This window comes from Triticum urartu, chromosome 4, assembly GCF_003073215.2.
Source record: "Triticum urartu cultivar G1812 chromosome 4, Tu2.1, whole genome shotgun sequence".
Lineage (NCBI taxonomy): Eukaryota > Viridiplantae > Streptophyta > Magnoliopsida > Poales > Poaceae > Triticum > Triticum urartu.
In genome coordinates this window covers 501,402,881-501,425,994 of record NC_053025.1, presented here as the reverse complement: position 1 = coordinate 501,425,994, position 23,114 = coordinate 501,402,881, and the positions used below count along the sequence as shown (strand labels likewise).

The window sequence follows — 23,114 nt, the reverse complement described above, 5'->3', positions numbered from 1 at the left end:
CGCCGCACATGGAAAGGGCTGACACTGATGTGTTCTGAAGATGATCTTCAAGAGGATGGCTTCACTGAGGGCTTCAAGTTTGACTCCACACCTCCTCGACAGGCAGTGCTACGACGAACTCCATCTCTTGAAGACTCTGAGTTCTCTTCCTCTGCTGCAACTATGAATGCCAGAGTGATCGAGGATGAAGACGATGCTACTTCACCGCCACCTCCTTCAGCACGCTTCGACTCTGCTCCAAGCTCTTCTACACCACCAAACACCACCAACGACCCTGCTGCTTCACCTACTCTTCATGGGAACGAGTAGATGCTCTATGTCTTCAAACCTTTTTGGTCCTTACTGACAAAAGGGGGAGAAGCTGAGTTTGATAGTCTTCAAGCGGGTCCATATGGGCGGGTGCTTTATATTTTGCTTCGTGTTTACAACTCTCGGTTTGATACATTTGGTTCTTTGAGTTGTAACACTTAAAACTCGATGGTCGTTTGCTACCTATTTGCCACCTTGTGATGCAATGATAAATTCCGCATGTGCGATGATAAATTCCGCACTTAGATCATTTTGCAGACGTCCATTTTCCATTATGCATGTCATTATCTTCACATACCCTTTTCATGCATAGTGGATTGTCATCATAGGTTGAAAAGGATCTCCACAAGCACAACCTGCCATGTGCATTTGCATTCCAAAAGCAAACTACTTATATGCACATCTTCAGGGGGAGCCCTTGCAACTTATGAAGACAATTCCTTATCCTTTACAATTTCACATATTATATTCCCCATTGAAAACTTCAACTAGTTTGTCAGCAATCACCAAAAAGGGGGAGATTGTAAGTGCATCTAGTGCCACCCCTAGTTGGTTTTGGAGTATTGACGACAAACCTAGTTGAGGGACTAATGTGTTTGTGAGAATTGCAGGATAACACAGGTAGAAGTCCCTCATTGATTCGGTTTTCCTACCAGAGATAACCCCTAAAAATGTATGAAGACATTGAAGTCAAAGGTGGTATATGAAGACATTCACATTGAAGACTATGACAAGAGAAGACATCGCATGAAGCCTATGGAGCTCGAAGACTTAGATCTTTCGTAGTTCTTTTTCTTCTTTGTTGAGTCATAGGAACCACCGTACTGTTAAGTGGGGTCCAAAAGAACCATTCAGAATGACCGAAGTGATGCTTAAACAAAACCTATGTCTTCGAGTGAAGACTATGAGAGCGAATCTTGTCCAGAGTCGGACAAGTCAGCTTTGCTTGTAGCCCAAGTAAAGTTGCCGTGTGAGTTTGAAATCTGACCATTGGAACACGTGTCAGTTCCTTAGTGACCCAGGGTCATTTCGGACAAATCAGGTCGGGTTTCCTAGTGGCTATAAATATCCCACCCCCTACAACCATAAACGGTTGGCTGCTCAGAGTTAGTGTACGGCTTTTGTCGTTTGAGAGCAACCCACCTCGAAGCATTTGAGAGAGAATTCCTCGCGAGGATAAAGCCCTAACCACCCAAAGCCAAAGAGAATTAGGCATCACTTAAGTCTTCTTGTCTGTGTGATCTGAAGACTTATTACACTTGAGGACTGTGCATCCTCCAGCCGGTTAGGCGTCGAATTCTGAGCATCCAAGAGACATTGTGGATCGCCGGTGAATGAAGTCTGTGAAGGTTTGGGAGTCTACCTTGAAGACTTACCAGAGTGATTGGGCGAGGTCTGTGTGACCTTAGCTCAAGGGGAATACGGTGAGAACTGGGTGTCCTGAGCTGCGTGTTCAGGACTGGGTGTCCGGGACTGTGTGTCCTCAGGTTTAAATACCTAGCCGCCCTAACCAGACGTACAGTTGTCACAGCAACTGGAACTGGTCCAACACATCATTGTCTTCAACAAGTCACTGGTTTCATCCTTCCCATCTCTTTACGTACTGTTACTCCTTGTGAAGACATTGTATGATTGCACTATCTTTTATCTTCACTGAGTGACTGCGTGTTCTGTTTGGCTTCATAATTTCTTCCTACTTGATCCTTACTACATTGCTGCTCTTAGTCATTGTGCTTTCACTCTATTGAATACTTGACTATGGCTTGCCTAGTGTAGTCTACCTTCCGCTGCAGGGTAATAGGTTTATTTCTGTCGTTTGTCTTCATAACTTCCACGTTTTGAAGACTTTCATAAAAATCACCTATTCACCCCCCCCTCTAGTCGATATAACGCACTTTCACGCGGCGGCCGGAGGTGGAGGTACGGCGGCTCGGTGCCCGGAGCTGGGGAAGAGGCGGCACGGTGAGGCGCCCCGGCGCGGCCCGGTCGGGTGGAGGAGAGGGTCGGCCCCGGGCCTCGCGGGCCGGCGGTGGGAGGCGGCGCGGTGAGGCCACGTGGCGGCCTGCGATTCGTCGGGCGGCGGCGGCATGCTTTGTCCGGCCGGACCGGACGTGTCCGGCGCGGCGCGAGGTGGTGGATCTAGGGTTTCGGGTAGAGGAGAACGAGAATTTCGGAGGGGGTCTATATATAGAGGTAGAGGGAGCTAGGAGAGTCCAAATGTGGTGCGTTTTTCAGCCACGCGATCGTGATCGAACGCTCTAGATGATGGAGAGGGTTTTGGGCCAAATTGGAAGAGTGTTGGGCTGCAACACACACGAGGCCTTCTCGGTCCCTCGGTTAACCGTTGGAGCATCAAATGAAGTCCAAATGGTACGAAACTTGACAGGCGGTCTACCGGTAGTAAACCAAGGCCGCTTGACAAGTCTCGGTCAAATCCGGAAATGTTTAATCCTCACACACGAAAGAAAGGTAGAAATGATCACCGGAGGAGAACGGAGCGCCGGAATGCAAAACGGACAACGGGGAAAAAGCTCGCATGCATGAGACGAACACGTATGCAAATGCAATGCACATGATGACATGATATGAGATGCATGACAACGACAATAACAAACGGAGACAAAAACCCGAACCCGAGAAAATAAAATAACTTAACGCCGGAAACGGCAAGAGTTGGATTACATATTAGGTAAATCATATCCGGGGTGTTACACTACCCAAGAAGTTCCCTCCGGTAATGGTATCAAGGACATATCTGTGCCAAGGAATAGCACCTACATAAAAATTGCGAAGAAGAATAGAAGTAGATTGCTTCCTAGTAGATCTATTTTGAGCATTGCAAATTATATACCAAGCGTCTTTTAGGTTTTCTCCTTCCCTGTGCTTAAAATTAAGAACTTCATTTTCGGAAGACAACGGAGAAGATAGGGGACTAGCCATAATGACAAGCAAGCAATCCAATACACAAGCGAACAAGAAACGGGCAAAAAGAGGCAAATAGAGAAAGAGATGGAGGACGGAGAGAGAGAGGGCGAATAAAACGGCAAGGGTGAAGTGGGGGAGAGGAAAACGAGAGGCAAATGGCAAATAATGTAATGCGGGAGATAAGGGTTTGTGATGGGTACTTGGTATGTCTTGACTTGCAAACGCGCCACAAGTGACTCGTTGTCGGGAGCCAAATGTTGACTTGTCTTGCGCGAACCTCCCCGGCAACGGCGCCAGAAATCCTTCTTGCTACCTCTTGAGCACTTGCGTTGGTTTTCCCTTGAAGAGGAAAGGGTGATGCAACAAAATAGCATAAGTATTTCCCTCAGTTTTTGAGAACCAAGGTATCAATCCAGTAGGAGGCCACGCACAAGTCCCTCGCACCTACACAAACAAATAAATCCTCGCAACCAACGCGATAAGGGGTTGTCAATCCCTACACAATCACTTACGAGAGTGAGATCTGATAGATATGATAAGATAATATTTTTGGTATTTTTATGGTAAAGAGAAATAAAAGATGCAAAGTAAAATAAATGGCAAAGGAAATAACTAAGTATTGGATGATTAATATGATGGAAGATAGACCTGGGGGCCATAGGTTTCACTAGTGGCTTCTCTCAAGAGCATAAGTATTTATGGTGGGTGAACAAATTACTATTGAGCAATTGACAGAATTGAGCATAGTTATGAGAATATCTAGGTATGATCATGTATATAGGCATCACGTCCGAGACAAGTAGACCGACTCCTGCCTGCATCTACTACTATTACTCCACACATCGACCGCTATCCATCATGCATCTAGAGTATTAAGTTCAAGAGAACATAGTAACGCTTTAAGCAAGATGACATGATGTAGAGGGATAAACTCATGCAATATTATATAAACCCCATCTTGTTATCCTCGATGGCAACAATACAATACGTGCCTTGCTGCCCCTACTGTCACTGGAAAAGGACACTGCAAGATTGAACCCAAAGCCTAGCACTTCTCCCATTGCAAGAAAGATCAATCTAGTAGGCCAAACCAAACTGATAATTCAAAGAGACTTGCAAAGATAACCAATCATACATAAAAGAATTCAGAGAAGATTCAAATATTGTTCATAGATAAACTTGGTCACAAACCCACAATTCATCGGTCTCAACAAACACACCGCAAAAGAATATTACATCGAATAGATCTTCACAAGAGAGGGGGAGAACTTTGTATTGACATCCAAAAAGAGAGAAGAAGCCATCTAGCTAATAACTATGGACCCGTAGGTCTGAAGTAAACTACTCACACTTCATCGGAGAGGCTATGGTGTTGATGTAGAAGCCCTCCGTGATCGATGGCTCCTTCGGTGGAGCTCCGGAAAAGGCCCCAAGATGGGATCTCGTGGATACAGAAAGTTACGGCGGTGGAATTAGGGTTTTGGCTCCATATCTGGTAGTTTGGGGGTACGTAGGTATATATAGGAGGAAGGAGTATGTCGGTGGAGCAACAGGGGGTCCACGAGGGTGGAGGGCGCGCCTGGGGGGTAGGCGCGCCCCCCTACCTCGTTCCTTCCTCGTTGATTTCTTGACGTAGGGTCCAGGTCCTCTGGATCATGTTCGTTTTGAAAATCACGTTCCTGAAGGTTTCATTCCGTTTGGACTCCGTTTGATATTCTTTTTCTGCGAAACCCTAAAATAGGCAAAAAAACAGCAATTCTGGGCTAGGCCTCTGGTTAATAGGTTAGTCCCAAAAATAATATAAAAGTGTATAATAAAGCCCAATAATGTCCAAAACATAATATAATATAGCATGGAACAATAAAAAATTGTAGATACGTTGGAGATGTATCAGTTTCTTCACTTGAGCAGCAACTGGCTTGTTGTTCTTCTTGAAGTTCCCTTTCTTCCCTTTACCCTTTTTCTTGAAACTGGTGGTCTTGTTGACCATCAACACTTGATGTTCCTTCTTGATTTCTACCTTTGTGGCTTTTAGCATTGCGAAGAGCTCAGGAATCATCTTATCCATCCCTTGCATATTATAGTTCATCACGAAGCTCTTGTAGCTTGGTGGAAGTGATTGAAGAACTCTGTCAATGACACTATCATCAGGAAGATTAACTCCCAGCTGAGTCAAGTGGTTGTGGTACCCCGACATTCTGAGTATATGTTCACTGACAGAACTATTCTCCTCCATCTTGCAGCTATAGAACTTATTGGAGACTTCATATCTCTCAATCCGGGCATTTGCTTGAAATATTAACTTCAACTCCTAGAACATCTCATATGCTCCATGACGTTCAAAACGTCGTTGAAGTCTCGGTTCTAAGCCGTAAAGCATGGCACACTGAACTATCGAGTAGTCATCAGCTTTGCTCTGCCAGGTGTTCACAACATCTGGCGTTGCTCCGCAGCAGATTTGTCACCTAGCGGTGCTTCCAGGACGTAATTCTTCTGTGCAGCAATGAGGATAATCCTCAAGTTACGGACCCAGTCCGTGTAATTGCTATCATCATCTTTCAACTTAGCTTTCTCTAGGAACGCATTAAAATTCTACGGAACAACAGCACGGGCCATCTATCTACAACAACATAGACATGCAAAATACTATCAGGTACTAAGTTCATGATAAATTAAAGTTCAATTAATCAAATTACTTAAGAACTCCCACTTAGATAGACATCTCTCTAATCATCTAAGTGATCACGTGATCCATATCAACTAAACCATGTCTGATCATCATGTGAGATGGGGTAGTTTTCAATGGTGAACATCACTATGTTGATCATATCTACTATATGATTCACTCTCGACCTTTCGGTCTCAGTGTTCCGAGGCCATATCTGCATATGCTAGGTTCGTGAAGTTTAACCCGAGTATTCTGTGTGTGCAAAACTGGCTTGCACCCATTGTATGTGAACGTAGAGCTTATCACACCCGATCATCACGTGGTGTCTCGGCACGACGAACTGTAGCAACGATGCATACTCAGGGAGAACACTTATACCTTGAAATTTAGTGAGAGATCATCTTATAATGCTACTGCCGAACTAAGCAAAATAAGATGCATAAAGTATAAACATCACATGCAATCAATATAAGTGATATGATATGGCCATCATCATCTTGTGCCTTTGATCTCCATCTCCAAAGCACCGTCATGATCACCATTGTCACCGGCTTGACACCTTGATCTCCATCGAAGCATCGTTGTCGTCTCGCCAACTATTGCTTCTACGACTATCGCTACCACTTAGTGATAAAGTAAAGCAATTACATGGCGATTTCATTTCATACAATAAAGCGACAACCATATGGCTCCTGCCATTTGCCGATAACTGTGTTACAAAACATGATCATCTCATACAATAAAATTTAGCATCATGTCTTGACCATATCACATCACAACATGCCATGCAAAAACAAGTTAGACGTCCTCTACTTCGTTGTTGCAAGTTTTACGTGGCTGCTATGAGCTAAGCAAGAACCATTCTTACCTACGCATCAAAAACCACAACGCGGTATAGTGATTGCTTTTTGATCTTCAGAAAGAACCCTGTTCATTGAATCCGATTCAACTAAAGTTGGAGAAACTGACGCCCACCAGCAACCTGTGTGCGAAGCACGTCGGTAGAACCAGTCTCGCATAAGCGTAATGTCGGTCTGGGCCGCTTCATCCAACAATACCGCTGAATCAAGAATCAACTAGTGACGGCAAGAAATATGTATATACCCATGCCCACAACTCCTTTGTGTTCTACACGTGCATATAACATCTACGCATAAACCTGCCTCGGATGCCACTGTTGGGGAATGCAGTAATTTAAAAAAAAATCCTACGCATACGCAAGATCATGGTGATGCATAGCAACAAGAGGGGAGAGTGTTGTCCACGTACCCTCGTAGACCGTAAGTGGAAGCGTTATGACAACGCAGTTGATGTAGTCGTATGTCTTCACGATCGACCGATCCTAGTACCGAAAGTACGGCACCTCCGCGATCTGCACACGTTTGCTACGTCTTGAGCTTGCGTTGGTTTTCCCCGAAGAGGAAGGGATGATGCGGCAGAGTAGCATAAGTATTTCCCTCAGTTTTTGAGAACCAAGGTATCAATCCAGTAGGAGGCCATGCTCAAGTCCCTCGTCCCTGCACAAAGCGATAGCAACTCGCAACCAACGCGATTAGGAGTTGTCAAGCCCTTCACGGTCACTTACGAGAGTGAGATCTGATAGATAGAATATTTTTGGTATTTTCGATATAAAGATGCAAGGTAAAAAGTAAAGGCAAAGTAAATAGCAAAACAATATTAAAGTGATGGAGATTGATATGATGAGAATAGACCCGGGGGCCATAGGTTTCACTAGTGCCTTCTCTCAAGAGCATAAGTATTCTACGATGGGTGAACAAATTACTGTTGAGCAATTGATAGAATTGTGCATAATTACGAGAATATCTAGGCATGATCATGTATATAGGCATCACGTCTGCGACAAGTAGATCGAAACGATTCTGCATCTACTACTATTACTCCACTCATCGACCGCTATCCAGCATGCATCTAGAGTATTAAGTTAAAACAGAGTAACGCCTTAAGCAAGATGAGATGATGTAGAGAGATAAATTCATGCAATATGAAATAAACCCGATCTTGTTATCCTCGATGGCAACGATACAATACATGCCTTGCTGCCCCTTCTATCACTGGGTAAGGACACCGCAAGATCGAACCCAAAGCTAAGCACTTCTCCCATGGCAAGAACTACCAATCTAGTTGGCCAAACCAAACGGATAATTCAAAGAGACTTGCAAAGATAACCAATCATACATAAAAGAATTCAGAGAAGATTCAAATATTATTCATAGATAGACTTGATCATAAACCCACAATTCATCGGTCTCAACAAACACACCACAAAAAGAAGATTACATCGAATAGATATCCATGAGAGAGGGGGAGAACTTTGTATTGAGATTCAAAGAGAGAGAAGAAGCCATCTAGCTACTAACTATGGACCCGAAGGTCTGAGGTAAACTACTCACACTTCATCGGAGAGGCTATGGTGATTTAGAAGCCCTCTGTGATGATGGCCCTCTTCCGGCGGAGCTCCGGAACAGGCCCCAAGATGGGATCTCGTGGGTACAGAAAGTTGCGACGGTGGAATTAGGTTTTTGGCTCCTGTTCTGATCGTTTGGGGGTACGTGTGTATATATAGGAGGAAGAAGTACGCCGGAGGAGCAACGAGGGGCCCATGAGGCAGGGTGCACGCCCTAGGGGGGGCGCCCCCCACCCTCGTGACCGCCTCTTTTGTTCCATGGAGCAGGGTCCAAGTCTCCTGGATCACGTTCGGTGAGAAAATCACGTTCCCGAAGATTTTATTCCGTTTGGACTCCGTTTGATATTCCATTTCTTCGAAACACTGAAATAGGCAAAAAACAGCAATTCTGGGCTGGGCCTCCGGTTAATAGGTTAGTCCCAAAAATAATATAAAAGTGGAAAATAAAGCCCAATATAGTCCAAAAGAGTAGATAATATAGCATGGAGCAATCAAAAATTATAGATACGTTGGAGACATATCAACGTTCGGCTCGGTAACGTCCCACGAACTCACGATCCAACAGAGTGTGGAGGGAGAGCTTCGTCAGCATGACGGCGTGATGATGGTGATGATGATGCTACCGGAACAGGGCTTCGCCTAGCACCGCTATGATAAGACCGAGGTGGATTATGGTGGCGGGGGGCACCGCACACGGCTAAGAGATCAATGATCAACTTGTGTGTCTATGGGGTGCCCCCCTCCCCCGTATATAAAGGAGTGGAGGAGGGGGAGGGTCAGCCCTCTACTATGGCGTGCCATGGGGAGTCCTACTCCCACCGGGAGTAGGATTCCCCCCTTCCATGTAGTAGGAGTAGGAGAGAAGGAAAGGGAAGAGAGAAGAGAAGGAAGGAGGGGGCGCCGCCCCTCCCCCCTAGTCCAATTCGTACTAGGCCTTGGGGGGCGCGTGCCCTGCCCTAGGCAGCCCCTCCCTCTCTCCCCTAAAGCCCATTAGGGCCCATATACTCCCCGGGGGGGTTCCGGTAACCCCCGGTACTCCGGTTAATGCCCGAACTTACCCGGAACCATTCCGGTGTCCAAACGTAGTCATCCAATATATCGATCTTTATGTCTCTACCATTTCGAGACTCCTCGTCATGTCTGTGATCATATCCAGGACTTCGAAAAACCTTCGGTACGTCAAAACATATAAACTCATAATACCGATCGTCACTGAACGTTAAGCGTGCGAACCCTACAGGTTCGAGAACTATGCAGACATGACCGAGACACGTCTCTGGTCAATAACCAATAGCAGAACCTGGATGTTCATATTGGCTTCCACATATTCTATGAAGATCTTTATCGGTCAAACCGCATAACAATATACGTTGTTCCCTTTGTCATCGGTATGTTACTTGCCCGAGATTCGATCGTCGGTATCTTAATACCTAGTTCAATCTCGTTACCGACAAGTCTCTTTACTCGTTCCGTAATGCTACATCCCGTAACTAACTCATTAGCTACATTGCTTGCAAGGCTTATAGTGATGTACATTACCGAGAGGGCCCAGAGATACCTCTTCGACAATCGGAGTGACAAATCCTTATCTCGATCTATGCCAACTCAACAAACACCATCGGGGACACCTGTAGAGCACCTTTATAATCACTCAGTTACGTTGTGACGTTTGGTAGCACACAAAGTGTTTCTTCGGTATTCGGGAGTTGCATGATCTCATAGTCATAGGAACATGTATAAGTTATGGAGAAAGCAATAGCAACAAACTAAATGATCATCGTGCTAAGCTAACGGATGGGTCAAGTCAATCACATCATTCTCTAGTGATGTGATCCCGTTAATCAAATGACAACTCATGTCTATGGTTAGGAAACATAACCATCATTGATTTAACGGGCTAGTTAAGAAGAGGCATACTAGTGACATTCTGTTTGTCTATGTATTCACACATGTACTAAGTTTCCAGTTAATACAATTCTAGCATGAATAATAAACATTTATCATGATATAAGGAAATATAAATAACAACTTTATTATTGCCTCTAGGACATATTTCCTTCACAAAAACAACACAACACCAATATAGCTAGCATGCCCATGAACCCTAAACATGAACATGAAACACACACCAATCTAGATAACATGCACATGAACACTTAGCAAGAACATCAAAGACAACAACAATATGGCTAGCATCATGAACACATTGCTGCGCATGAGCATTAATCGTGAATATCAAACACAATCTACCATGCCCATGAACACATTCTACATCATGAGCACTAAGCACACACGAATCTTGCATGCCTATGAACACTACTAAGCATGAACATCAAACACAGCACATATCAAGCATGCCCATGAACACATTCTACATCATGAGCACTAAGCACACTCCAATCTTGCATGCCTATGAATACTACTAAGCATGAACATCAAACACAACACCTATCAAGCATGCCCCATAACACATTCTACATCATGAGCACTAAGCACACTCCAATCTTGCATGCCTATGAATACTACTAAGCATGAACATCAAACACAACACCTATCAAGCATGCCCCATAACACATTCTACATCATGAGCACTAAGCACACTCCAATCTTGCATGCCTATGAATACTACTAAGCATGAACATCAAACACAACACCTATCAAGCATGCCCCATAACACATTCTACATCATGAGCACTAAGCACACTCCAATCTTGCATGCCTATGAATACTACTAAGCATGAACATCAAACACAACACCTATCAAGCATGCCCCATAACACATTCTACATCATGAGCACTAAGCACACTCCAATCTTGCATGCCTATGAACACTACTAGGCATGCACATCAAACATAGAGCAAAGCATGAATACTACCTTGCCTACGAACAATACTGCAAATGAAGAGATCGAGATTCGATTCGATTGGAATCGATTCGAATCGATTCAATGGCATGCTGATGATGAAAACCCTAATCTACACATCTACGAGCAAAGGGAGATTTTTGGTTCTTACCTGAGCGGGTGGAGCTGGAGCGTACGTCGGCCGGGAAGAAAACCCCGGCGAGAAGGAGATGGCGGGCGAAGAGGAGGAGCCGCCAATGCCGACGGTGCTCATGCCCTCGCACGCGGTCAAGGAGGATGGCGTCATTGTCCATGGGCCTTCTGCGATGCCCGGAGAAAACCCTTAGATGGGGGTAAAGAAACCGCCCCCACCCAACGGGGCTCCAACAGCGGGGCGGGGCGGCCACCACCGGCAATGCTACTGAACCCAGTACCACGAGGTCCGGTAACGGCGACGGAGCCAGAGCGGTCGGCACCGCATTAACCGGACGAGGCGGCCTGGTGCAGATAGGAGACGGCGCGTGTAGAGCCCGCATGAGATCGACCCCAGAGTTCGCCAAGCCGGCAACCCACCGTTCATGGATGAGCTTGTTGCCGGCGCTGATGAAGGACAGCAGACGACGCGGCGACATGTGACTCATCGAAGTAGAGGAGAGGAGAGAAGAGAAACGGGCGGCGAGAGGAGTAAGAAAGCATGGTGTGAAAGAGAGCGGGCAGTGACACGAGAGAGAGGAGTTATGAGCCGTCGGGTCTGTCTCCCCGCTTCCCGAGGCGTGTAGCGAGGAGCCACATGTGGCCGCGCTCAGCCTAGCTATGAAGAAATTGCCGATTCGGCACTAGCTCGCAAGCCTGGCGCAGCACTGCTTTAAGTTTCGTGCGGGTCAGGACATGGTGCAGCCCAGTCAACCAAACAGCTGGTTTCCATCCCGCGCGGGCCTAGTTGGCCCAAATGCAAGCAAGCGTCACAAACAGCTCCACTGCAATTAACCAGTACACGCTGCGTATAACGGAAGCTAGCAATCTGGAGCACAACTGGCGCCATGTTTGTGGTTTACCATTGCTTTGTTCTTATCCGTCTCGACGCAGTGGGGTTCGCTCCGTTGCCTGGCTCTCGATGTCTTTTTTTTGAGACAAACTCGCAAAGCTTTTATTCATCCGTCACAAATGTTTACAGGGACGAAATCCAAATTTCCTGGGTGACCTAACCAGACATGGCGGCCAAAACCCAGGGATAACGCATGCTTTGCAAGCTTGTGAGCCTCAACATTCAAGGTCCTAAACTCATGATTAATCAAACAAGAAGAAAAAACTCTAGAGCGGTCTATTATTTCATGTATCACGGCTCCATATTGTGCACTTGTACCTCTCTTGATTGCTTCGACCGCCACTTTACAGTCCGATGCCACTGAAATATCATGGAAGAGCAGGTCCTCAGCAAGGGCCAAAGCTTCACGAATCGCCAAGGTCTCCAAAATCTCTAGATCATCAACATTATTGAAACGGATCACCGACGCTCCTTGGTACTCCCCGCTCCCGTCTCTGCATATGGCCGAAACCGTCCCAAAACCACCATGTCGCGCAACAGCCGCATCAACGTTGATTTTCATGTGATTTTCAGGCGGGGGGATCCACTGATTCGGTCTAGGGGCCGGTGCCTTCTTCTCCTTCTCTGGCTTCTCCCAAAATTGTAGCTCCGACAGGTAGCTTGATATGAAACCATGAGTTGAAAAGGGTGTTTGGAAAATCCCCTCATGTATTAACTTCCTCCGTGCAGCCCAAATCGCCCATAGGGTGGCGATCATTGTGACAAGCTCGTCCTTCGGTAGAGACTCGAACATGAGAATAACCACTCTCTTGCATTGTCGCTTTGGTTCATAGACATATGCTGCACCATATCCTCATTTGACAAAGCCCATATGCTCCTGGATAGGGTGCAGTCCAGAAGTGAGTGGCGCCAGCTATCCTGCGCCCCACACACGCCGCAGTTATCCGTCGTGGACATCTTTCTGTGCTGTAGCAAGTCTCCTGTCGGTAGTGAGTGTTGGGCAAGTCTCCAAGTGAAAACTTTGAACTTCGACGGCACCTGTAGCTTCCATAAGGCCGACCAACTCGACATCAGACCCCGAAGATTGGAGGTATGCTCTCCTTCCTCTAACCATGCTTCTCTTCCACTCTTTATGCGGTATATCATTTTGTACGCTGTCCTGACAGAGAAAAGGCCTCTCGGGTCCTCGGACCACGCCCAAAAATCATCAACTTGACAGGTGCAAATGGGAATCCTCAGGATAGCCTCGGCATCCATTGGAGCAAAAACTTGCCTGGTCAAACCTTCCCTCCAAGAAGAGGATGATGCATCAATTAAGTCTGAAACTACTTCTGGAGGGTTATGGATCAAGGAAGAAATCGGCCTCATCATACCTGCCCTTGGAATCCAATTGTGCGGCCAAATATTGGTCGAGCGCCCATCTCCTATCCGCATAATCGCACCCATTTTCATTATGTCCCTTCCATCAACAATTGCTCTCCATATCTGTGATGGGTGTGAGCCCAACTCTGCCTCGAAGATGGATGAGTTGGGGTAATAAGCCGCCTTTAGAATGCGTGCACTCAAGGAGAGCGGCTCTGTCAGGCATCGCCAAGCCTATCTAGATAGTAGAGCCAGGTTAAAAACTTCCATATCCTTAAAACCAAGACCACCCAAGTTTTGGGGGTTTGTCATGACGTCCCAAGATACCCATGCAGGTTTCCTCCTCCCATTTTTTGAGACCCACCAAAATTGCCGAATAATTGACGTTACACTATCACATAGACCCCTCGGGAGGCGGAAGCAAGACATAGAGAAAACTGGTATGGCATGTGCAACTCATTTTATCAACACCTCTTTACCTGCTGCTGACAATAGTTTCTGCATCCACCCCTTCACTTTTTCTCACACTCTATCCCTCAGATAACGGAATGTGCCATTCTTTGACTGACCAACCTCTGTAGGCATCCCCAAATATTTTTCGCTAAGGGACTCATTCTAAACATGAAGGATGTTTTTTACTTGGTTCTTCAAAACCTCGGGGCACCCTTTGCTAAAGAATATTGAGGACTTGTCAGTGTTGATTCTTTGGCCGGATGCGTCGCAATAAGTACGAAGTAGGTTTGATACCGCATTTGCTCCCTCCACACTAGACTTAAATAGCAACAGGCTGTCATCCGCAAACAGAAGGTGATTCACCACAGGAGCTGTGGGTGCCACCCTCACGCCACCAAGCACCGATGACTGAGAACTATTTTTTAAGAGGCACGAAAGGCCCTCTGCTGCCAATAAGAATAGGTAAGGGGAAATGGGATCTCCCTGCCTTATACCTCTGGATGGTTTAAATTGCTCCAACTTTTCTCCGTTGAACAAAACCGAGAAAGACACTGATTTTACCATTCCCATTACAATATCAGTCCATGTTGAGGAGAAGCCCAATTTCAGCATGATCACATGTAGGTAAGCCCACTCAACCCTATCATACGCTTTCATCATGTCTAGCTTCAAGGCACATAGACTATTTGTCTTAGATTTGTTCCTCTTCATGAAGTGCAAGCATTCATAAGCACAAATAATATTATCTGTGATAAGTCTCCCAGGCACAAAAGCAGACTGTTCTTCGGAAATAATATCAGGCAAGATCTTCTTCAATCTGTTGGCAACGACCTTCGAGGCGATTTTATATAAGACATTGCAAAGGCTTATTGGCCTGAACTGAGATAAAAGGGTCGGACTAGCAACCTTTGGTATCAAAACTAACACTGTGTCATTGACTCCCTCAGGGCTCTCCTCCCCTTTAATGATCCGCAAAACCACCGCTGTCACTTCATCACCGCATAGGTCCCAATGTCTTTGGTAAAAGTGGGCCGGAAAGCCGTCGGGACCCGGGGCTTTGGTCGGGAACATTTGAAAAAGTGACGTCTTCACCTCAGCATTCGAGTAGGGCACCTCTAATGTGTTGTTCATCTCCTGCGTAACCTTGCGGGGTACATGCTGAAGCACTTCCTCCATTCCGCTCACTCCCTCAGACGTATACAATGTCGTATAGAAATCTTGGACCATGTTCCGAAGTTCGGCCGGATCATCTGTCACCACGCCAAGGGAGTTTGATAATGCTCGAATCATATTCTTCTTGCGCCTCAAGCTAGCCCGCATATGAAAAAATCTGGTATTTTTATCCCCCGCTGAAAGCCACTCTAGCCGAGATCTCTGACGCCACATGAGTTCCTCCCTGTGGAGAAGTTCCACTAGCCTCTCGTTAAGTTTCAGTTCAGCATGTGTCGGGCCAGTACGAATTGGATCGCCTCGCAGTTGCTCCAGCTTTGCCTTGATCTCCTTCATTTCCTTCCGAACACTTCCAAACGTATCTCTGTCCCACGTTGCCAGGTCCGTACTAATCCTGAGAAGCTTATCCCGAAAATCGCCCACACCATAGCCCGGTGCAAGAGTACTCCAGCTGTCAGTTATCTTCTCCGTCCATGCCTCGTGCGACTCCCACATGGTTTCATATCTGAACATCTTTCTCTTCATTGTATCATGTTGAGTTCCATCGAACCTCAGCAGAATCGGGCCATGATCTGATGTGGATCCGTCTAGGTGATATAACGTAACTAGTGGAAACCGAGCTGTCCAGCTAGCCGAAGCCAAAGCCCTGTCAAGGCGAACTCTACAATAGTTCCCTCCTGTAACCTTTTTCTCAAAAGTCCAGGGCCGTCCCTGATAGCCAAGATCCATGAGCATGCACACGTCAATAGCATCCCGAAAAGCTTGTATTTGCGCGTTACTTCTGTCCGCGACTCCATCGTGCTCTTCTGGAAGTAGCACTTCGTTGAAATCGCCAAAGCAAAGCCATGGCAAATTGCTCATAGTACTAATTCCCTTAAGGATATCCCAGGTCTGGTGCCTTAAGTGTGTCCGGGCCTCCCCATACACACAAGTGATGCGCCAGGGATCCTGACCCGTTTCTGTGACCCTAGCATCAATGTGGTACACATAATCTCCCAAAATTTCAACTTCACAATTGTTATTCCAAAACATACCAAGTCCTCCACTCCTCCCTTGACTGTTTATTGCATACGAATTGTCAAAACCCAAAGTTCCAGCTAAAGCTTCTACACGTGCACCACTTAACTGTGTTTCAACAATGCATAGCACGGTAGGGGTAAACTTCATCGCGAACTCGCGAATCTCTCGAACTGTCGCAGGTTTACCCACTCCACGACAGTTCCAACAAAAGGCACTCATTGGGCCCGGCGGTCCTCCTCTAGGGAGTCCGCCAACTTCTTAACAGAAATATTGAAACCTTCCTGACCAGTGGTCACCAATCTTGTTCATTTGGGATCTCTTTTCGGGGGTGGGCTGATCACTGAGCTGCTCCCCGCAGGCACTAAGGCGAGCTGATCAGGTCCCAAGTCAGATCCATGATTGGTAGCTGGAGCGTTGCTGGCTTGCCCTGTTCCACTGGCCCTTTTACGGGAGGCCTCCTCCATGTCTGTATCTTGAGCCGGTTCTAGCTGATCTTCATCATGTGTCTGGTTCTCCCCAGCATCCCCGTCGAAGCTGTTATTGCCTGGGTGCTGCCCTCGTCCCCCCATGCGTCCACCTCTTCGGCCACCGTGACGGCCTCGGCCACCAACAGGCCCTCTGCCAGTTCTCATGTACCAGCCCGCCCTCAGGTCTTTGAACACCAAGGCCGAGGGTGGATGCAAGCCTGTCCCATGTTCTTTGAAGAGATGACCCAGCATCCCACAAACTGTGCACCAGTCGGGCAGCTTCTCATATTTCACCCGATAGATCTGGCGCTTCCCTCCCCTCACCATTGACACCGCATTCTTCAGAGGCTTCGTCACATCGATTCTAACCCAAACACGATGGAAATTTCCAGCAAAATCCTGTGAAGGAGGTTCAGCAAACAAAACTTCTCCAACCCTGGCAGCAAGCGGTTCAATGAGGTGAGCAAACAAGTTAGGGACGTCATGGATCTGGATCCAGATATCAATTCTATCCAACTTGATAGTAGTCGGTTTCGTCACCCCATCATATGGTTTGATAATGATAGCATCTCCCCTGAAGTGCCAAGGCCCTTCTTGCATCACCCTCTCCCAATCACCCAGGCAAGAAAATTGGATAGTGTACAGATTATCTTCCAAAGGCCTGAATTTGACCTCCTGGGCAAGGTCCCAGGCAGATCTCATATTGCGAAAAAACCAAGTCTGGCTGTAGGTTTTCACAGAGTTCACCTTCGCGATAGCAACCCAGCGAGCTGCGTCTTCAGGGATGTCAGCCTCGTCGAAAACTACATCGTCCAGATCCTCTTCCTTGAGCCCCAGCTCTTGCATCATCTTCTCTACGTCACTGACCCCGATAGCCCTAGGGTTTTCTTCGGACGCCATGTCGAAATCTCACCCGATGGGTCAGATCGGGTCGGGAACAAGGGAACCCTAGGAGCACCCCTCTCTCGCAAGCCAGACCCGTCCCCCAACAAGGGCAGCGAGGGCGAGCCGAGGAGGTTAATTGGCGACAGCAGGGACGGCCAAACTCCAATCGGCGGCGGAACGCCTCAGAGAAAACCTAAACCCTAACGAGAGGGAAAACCTACCTGGCTCTCGATGTCTGGCTCCTTGCCTGGGCGCGGCTGATGTTTTCTGGCACGGTTGTTCAACTCCCCAACCAAAAACTGCAGTGTTCCAAGCAAAGCTTTTTCCCCTTGAAGTGTCCTGCAGCAATTCGTCAGCTGAAAAACAATTCATGGCCAACTGGAGTTATACGTGACAACTCGTCAGCATGGTTCAGCTGTTCGAACTGCAGCAACAAACAACATTTCCACCATGACAGATATTAGGGCAAGAACGCCTTCGAAAAGAGTTACTACTACTTTCCCCCATCTCCCCCTTCCATTTGTTAGATCAAAAATTATTGAAATCCATCAATCGGATTCTCCACCAAGCTCTACATGTTACATTCTTGACCAGTAAGCAAGACCTTCTCCCATAAAAGTTACCATCGACGCAACTCTACACGGTTGCCCTCAGAGTCCTCGATCCTATAGCAGCGTCTATTAAAGGACAAAAGGAAAGTGTGGGACACAACAGCATGAGGCGAACCAAGCTGCATCTACAGCAATCTTCAACCAAACTAATGACATGGTCCTCACGAGGATCATGATAAGTAAAACGAGCATATATCTGCTTCTAATGCCCATTTTCACGGGCCTCCTCTTCATCCGCATCCTCGAAACGCTGGTCATTGATTTGAAGCTGCAGTTATAAATAACAACATTAGTCGGTCACTGGCACAAAGTAGATCTAAACTCGTCTTCACTCTTATAAAGCTCTGAGTAGGTTGCGGTATGTTCACCCAGATTGCCTATCAAGTTGCCAGGAAATCAATCACCACAAATATCATATAGTCTTAGCACAATCTTTTGATTACTTGATTAAATCAATGTGTATTCATATATTTTTATTTGCACAAAGTTAAGGACTAGATTGAACCACAAATAACTCATGCAACCAAAGCATTTTAACTTCCATACCAAGGCACAAGTTTTTAGCCACTCCCTCCAATCCAAATTACTTGTTGCTCAAACAGACGTATCTAGCACTGAAATACGTCTAGATACATCCGTTTGAGCGACAAGTAGTATGGATCGGAGGGAGTAATAATTTTAGAAGTTGCAGTGGATCATACAATATAATATGCCGGTATCAACGACTAACTATAGTTTCATAATACAAAGTGATTTTTCTTTTTTACACTAATATCTAGTGATTCTAATTAAACACACGTGCTCAAAACCATGAAACATGAGCTCTATAAAATCATGCTACTAATTGTCTTCACGGCGAGTTAAACTCAGATATACCACTGTAATGCGGACCATGGTCAACGCGGGTTACGCATCTCAGATATTGATCATTACAAATATAACAGCATCAATCCCGTCAAAGCATACCTCAAGTACTGAAGAACTGAGGTCATCTCCACCATTTTGACCTATCGGGATGGGAATAAAAAACTCAGGGTCGATTCCTGCATGAAAGGTAAGAAGTCAGAGCTCTGCTCAGACAATAGCTGAAAATGTAAATAAAATGTACTGTGAAAACTTACCATCAACCATGTGTTCATCTTCATCGCCATGAATCCAACCACCATTGGTCATATCCCCACCATGGAACAAGTCACTGTCTTCATTTTCTTCTGGAGTTTGAAAGAACACACACATTTTAGTACAGTTCTTCTGAACATCAGTTTTCAAGTATTAACTGCAACTCAAATTACTTACCAGCAGTAGGATCAGGGTTCAGTTCAGCACAATGGCAGAAGGCATTAAAAAGTGAATCTACTGAACTTCTGTCAAGGATATCAAGCATGAATTTTTACGAGAAGGTGAACGCTGCTTTTATAATTCATAGCAAAAATGTACAGGGAGTTAAATAAAGTGTCGAGCCTACAAGTTATTCTCCCGGGTCACTATGGCACTGAGTTACAAGAATGGTGTATGTCTGCTCGAATGATTTCAACTGAATGATGTTATCCAAAGAAACATCCAAGATTTAGGGTTAGTTGGGCTTGCTAGTGTATATCGGGTGATGCTTATTTTAAAAGCTGCCGTGGAAACTAATTCTGGCCCGGTTCTTTTGGCAGTTTCCCCCAGAATCTTGAGAATCGACCCTCCACCCAGCTTCTCCCAGAATCTTGAACCCATATCTTTTTCACAATCCTAGCTAGTTAGGATGTAAACAGCTAGGATTATCAAAAAAATATGAGTTCAAGATTCTGAGAGAAGCTGGGTGGAGGGTCGATTATCCAGATTTTGGGAGAATCGGCCAAAAGAACTGGGCCTCTGTTATCCAATGCTCATTCCTCTCATATTCGCACTGCATTTTATGTTATCCAGAACATATATATAACAGTTTGCAGCTTAATTCAGGAAAAAATAACAAATCCAAAACCGATGAGATTGTCATAAACCATTCCATTGCAAAACAGGGCTCTTAATTTGCACTGCATAATGCACCCAGGAACTGATTAGCTCGCAAACTGCTTTAAAAAATATAAGAGATTTATCTATATGACTAGTTCACTACATAGTTTTATCCATATTACTACTATGTTCCATCCATGACTTGATTTCCCGAAAATAGGAAATGATGGAAACACAATCAGAATGCAGTGTTCCCCATCAATGCAAATGAACTTAAAACATAACTGACAAACTTCAGTGATAAAAACAGAAAGATTTGAATTCCATATGTCTGCTCTACAACTAATTGCTTAACTGGATAAGTCACTGGAAAAACAGAAAGTCAAAGCGTCACTGTTACAGTAAACAATGGAAAAATGGAAATTTACTGCAAAAAAAAGAGAGGGCAGCCTAAATCAGTCCACTGGTTTTTATGTTAACAGTGAAATCAGAGAAAATGGCATTGCAAGATAAAAGCATCAGCCATAATGTGCAAAAATATATGAAAATTTTAGAAGGATACGTTGGGCAGCATCTGCCAATATAATACGCATCTCAGAGATTTTTGGTAGCTGTGAGTCACCACCTGCTTCAGAGTCAAAATCACCATCCTCTTCATCAGAGTCAGCTTCGGCTTCAATCTATAAATATAAAGAGGGGTGTTACGCATTAGAGCTAATAGCGCTAAAAAAGGAGATTATTGCTAGCTAGCTACTGAACAGTGACCACAAAGATCAAAATCAGAACCAACCAAAAATCAGTATAAATGTAGTAACAAACTTACGTTTTTACCAACACTAGATTTATTTTGCATACAGACAGAACTAGTTTTCTTTTTAAAACTTCAATCATCCAAACACTAGGGCTGATACAAGTCCTAAGACACTAGCAGCGGACTAACAAATAGGCTGCAAATGGCAAAGTCAATGAGAGATAACACAGGTCACTGCTAGCTATCAAGAAAAGAGACACAAAGGCTGCAAATAGCGAAGTCAATGTGAGATAGCACTGATCACTGTTAGCTATCAAGAGAAGAGACACAAAGCCTGCATTCGGTGGTCCATGTGCATATTACAGAGAGTAAATCCGAGTCAAGAACCGTGTGATGTTGAATTTAGTCCACTCCAACCACAGAACTATATGAGCTGAGCTGCGTTTTAAGTAACTAATTTGGTCAACCACACGATTCAGCCCAATCAATTTTCTCATGCTTAACATCCCACTGAACCAAGTGACATTCCAAAGGCATAATGGTGCCAAACAATGCTTTATGTTACATACATATCACTATAATTATCAAATATCAAAATAAATATAATGCATGTCAGCATGTGACACAAATCTACACTAAATGACTTATGTGCCACATTAAATTGCCCACGACCTAAATCTCCTTATTCCTCCAAGCTACAACGCACTAATATAAACGAAACGGCAAACAAAGCTTTCTATGCTCAAATGAGGCCCCTGACATGCGTGTTGTGTGCTGACTGCTGAGGGAACTAACAATACAGCCACCAAAACAAACTGCGGCAAAAAATACCAACAGAACATCAGGGCCAGAAGACTGATCCAGGTCGGTCGAAGCACACCCCAACTTCAAACAAGCCACAAATGTTAAAACATGAAATGCAACTGATCAACTGTTTTTCCCAAATTAGTCACCAACACCACAAAATTCAAACAGGGCGGTTGTACCCTCAATCACCTGAGTGTAGAGGCACGGCGAGGGGTACGCCTCCGGGTCGCGCGACACTGCGTGGAGCGTGATGTCCAGGAAGCCCACCGCGTATCCTTTGCCCTTCTCCGCCCCGCTGAGCCAAATCACCCTCCTGGGAACAGAAACGCAAACGGGCAAGAAAAGTAAGGCGTCGGAAGAGATGGCCGCGGTGCCGGTGCGGCAGGAGGGCGCCGAAATCCATCGGCTCGCTCTCTACCTGGTGGTGATGAAGAGGGTTCCCGGGGGCTCCGGCGCGCGGTTGCCGAGGGCGACCGAGGCGGCGCGCTCCACGCACACGAGCTCCTCGCCGGCGGCGTCGTCGAGGCGGGGCGTGCCGTCTACCGCGACGTCGGTGAAGCGTTTGAGCCCTGGCGCCATGGGGACGGTGGCGGGGATGAAAGCAGAGAGCTAGGGTTTCGGGCCTTTGGAGCGTGCGAGATTTGGGGATTCTTTCGAAAGGGTTTAGCGGTTGCTCCAGTGGAAGACAGCTTTGTATCCTGACCGCGCCATACGCGGGTCTCCTACGCATAAACTCTGCGGCCAGTAGGCAGTAGCATGGCCCAAGCAGTCCGTTATAAAGGCCCGCAGAACGGACCAGAATGCAGTTTCCGAATTTTACCAACAGAAAAAAAAACTGCATTCATATAAAAAAAACTAACAGCTGCCAGGATGTTCTTTTTCTTTTTATGGTCATACGTGTCTCATTCATATCATGAAGAATAAAGTATAAGTCACATAAAAACCGATATGACAAAACTGAAAAGATAGCAGAACATCTCCGAGCTTAGTACCCAGCTGCCAAGATGTTCATTTTTATTTAGGGGATCCCTTTTATTAGCACTAACATGGAATACGTCAATATTAAATATGTTTGATACAAATGCTGCTGAATAACAAAAGATACATAAAACTAATCAATTGTGGCGATGTCGTTCCTGAATTCTCTTGAAGGAAGTTTCTTTTTTTGTTTGTGGGGGGCTCTCGACAGAAATTTCTACCCCGTGTGTTTAACGGAAGAAAACCCCCGATTCCTACGAACTACGGTTGGTCGGGTTGAAGAACTATATCGTGAGACAACGGCTGCTGATAATAGAAAATGATGTATTGGATTTAGAGCAAGTAGTAGTCGTGTATGGTATTCAGTCGAGCAATTAATAATATACACTTACAAGACATCACTCCTTGGTACAACTTTTGCAAAGATCAAAATTTCTAAGGATCTATGATGGATTTT

General features: G+C 45.6%; 1 protein-coding gene across 1 annotated transcript; it reads right to left on the bottom strand.

The window, feature by feature from the left end:
* Positions 1-18,059: 18,059 nt before the first annotated feature.
* Positions 18,060-22,418, bottom strand: LOC125552282 (chloride conductance regulatory protein ICln). Its single transcript, XM_048715781.1, has 7 exons — positions 22,098-22,418; positions 21,869-21,992; positions 20,684-20,801; positions 19,480-19,539; positions 19,305-19,394; positions 19,150-19,226; positions 18,060-18,451 (listed from the first exon to the last, which is right to left on the bottom strand). Exons 1-7 carry the CDS (start codon positions 22,256-22,258, stop codon positions 18,386-18,388), a joined length of 696 nt encoding a protein of 231 aa, XP_048571738.1. The 5' UTR covers positions 22,259-22,418; the 3' UTR covers positions 18,060-18,385.
* Between the last annotated feature and the right edge of the window lie 696 nt (positions 22,419-23,114).

Coding starts and splice junctions, on each gene's coding strand:
- LOC125552282 (XM_048715781.1), bottom strand. CDS start 22,258: ATGGCGCCAGGGCTCAAACGCTTCACCGACGTCGCGGTAGACGGCACG. Junction 20,802..21,868: donor CGCCGTGCCTCTACACTCAG/GTGATTGAGGGT, acceptor TTATATTTATAG/ATTGAAGCCGAAGCTGACTC. Junction 19,395..19,479: donor GAACCCTGATCCTACTGCTG/GTAAGTAATTTG, acceptor TTCAAACTCCAG/AAGAAAATGAAGACAGTGAC.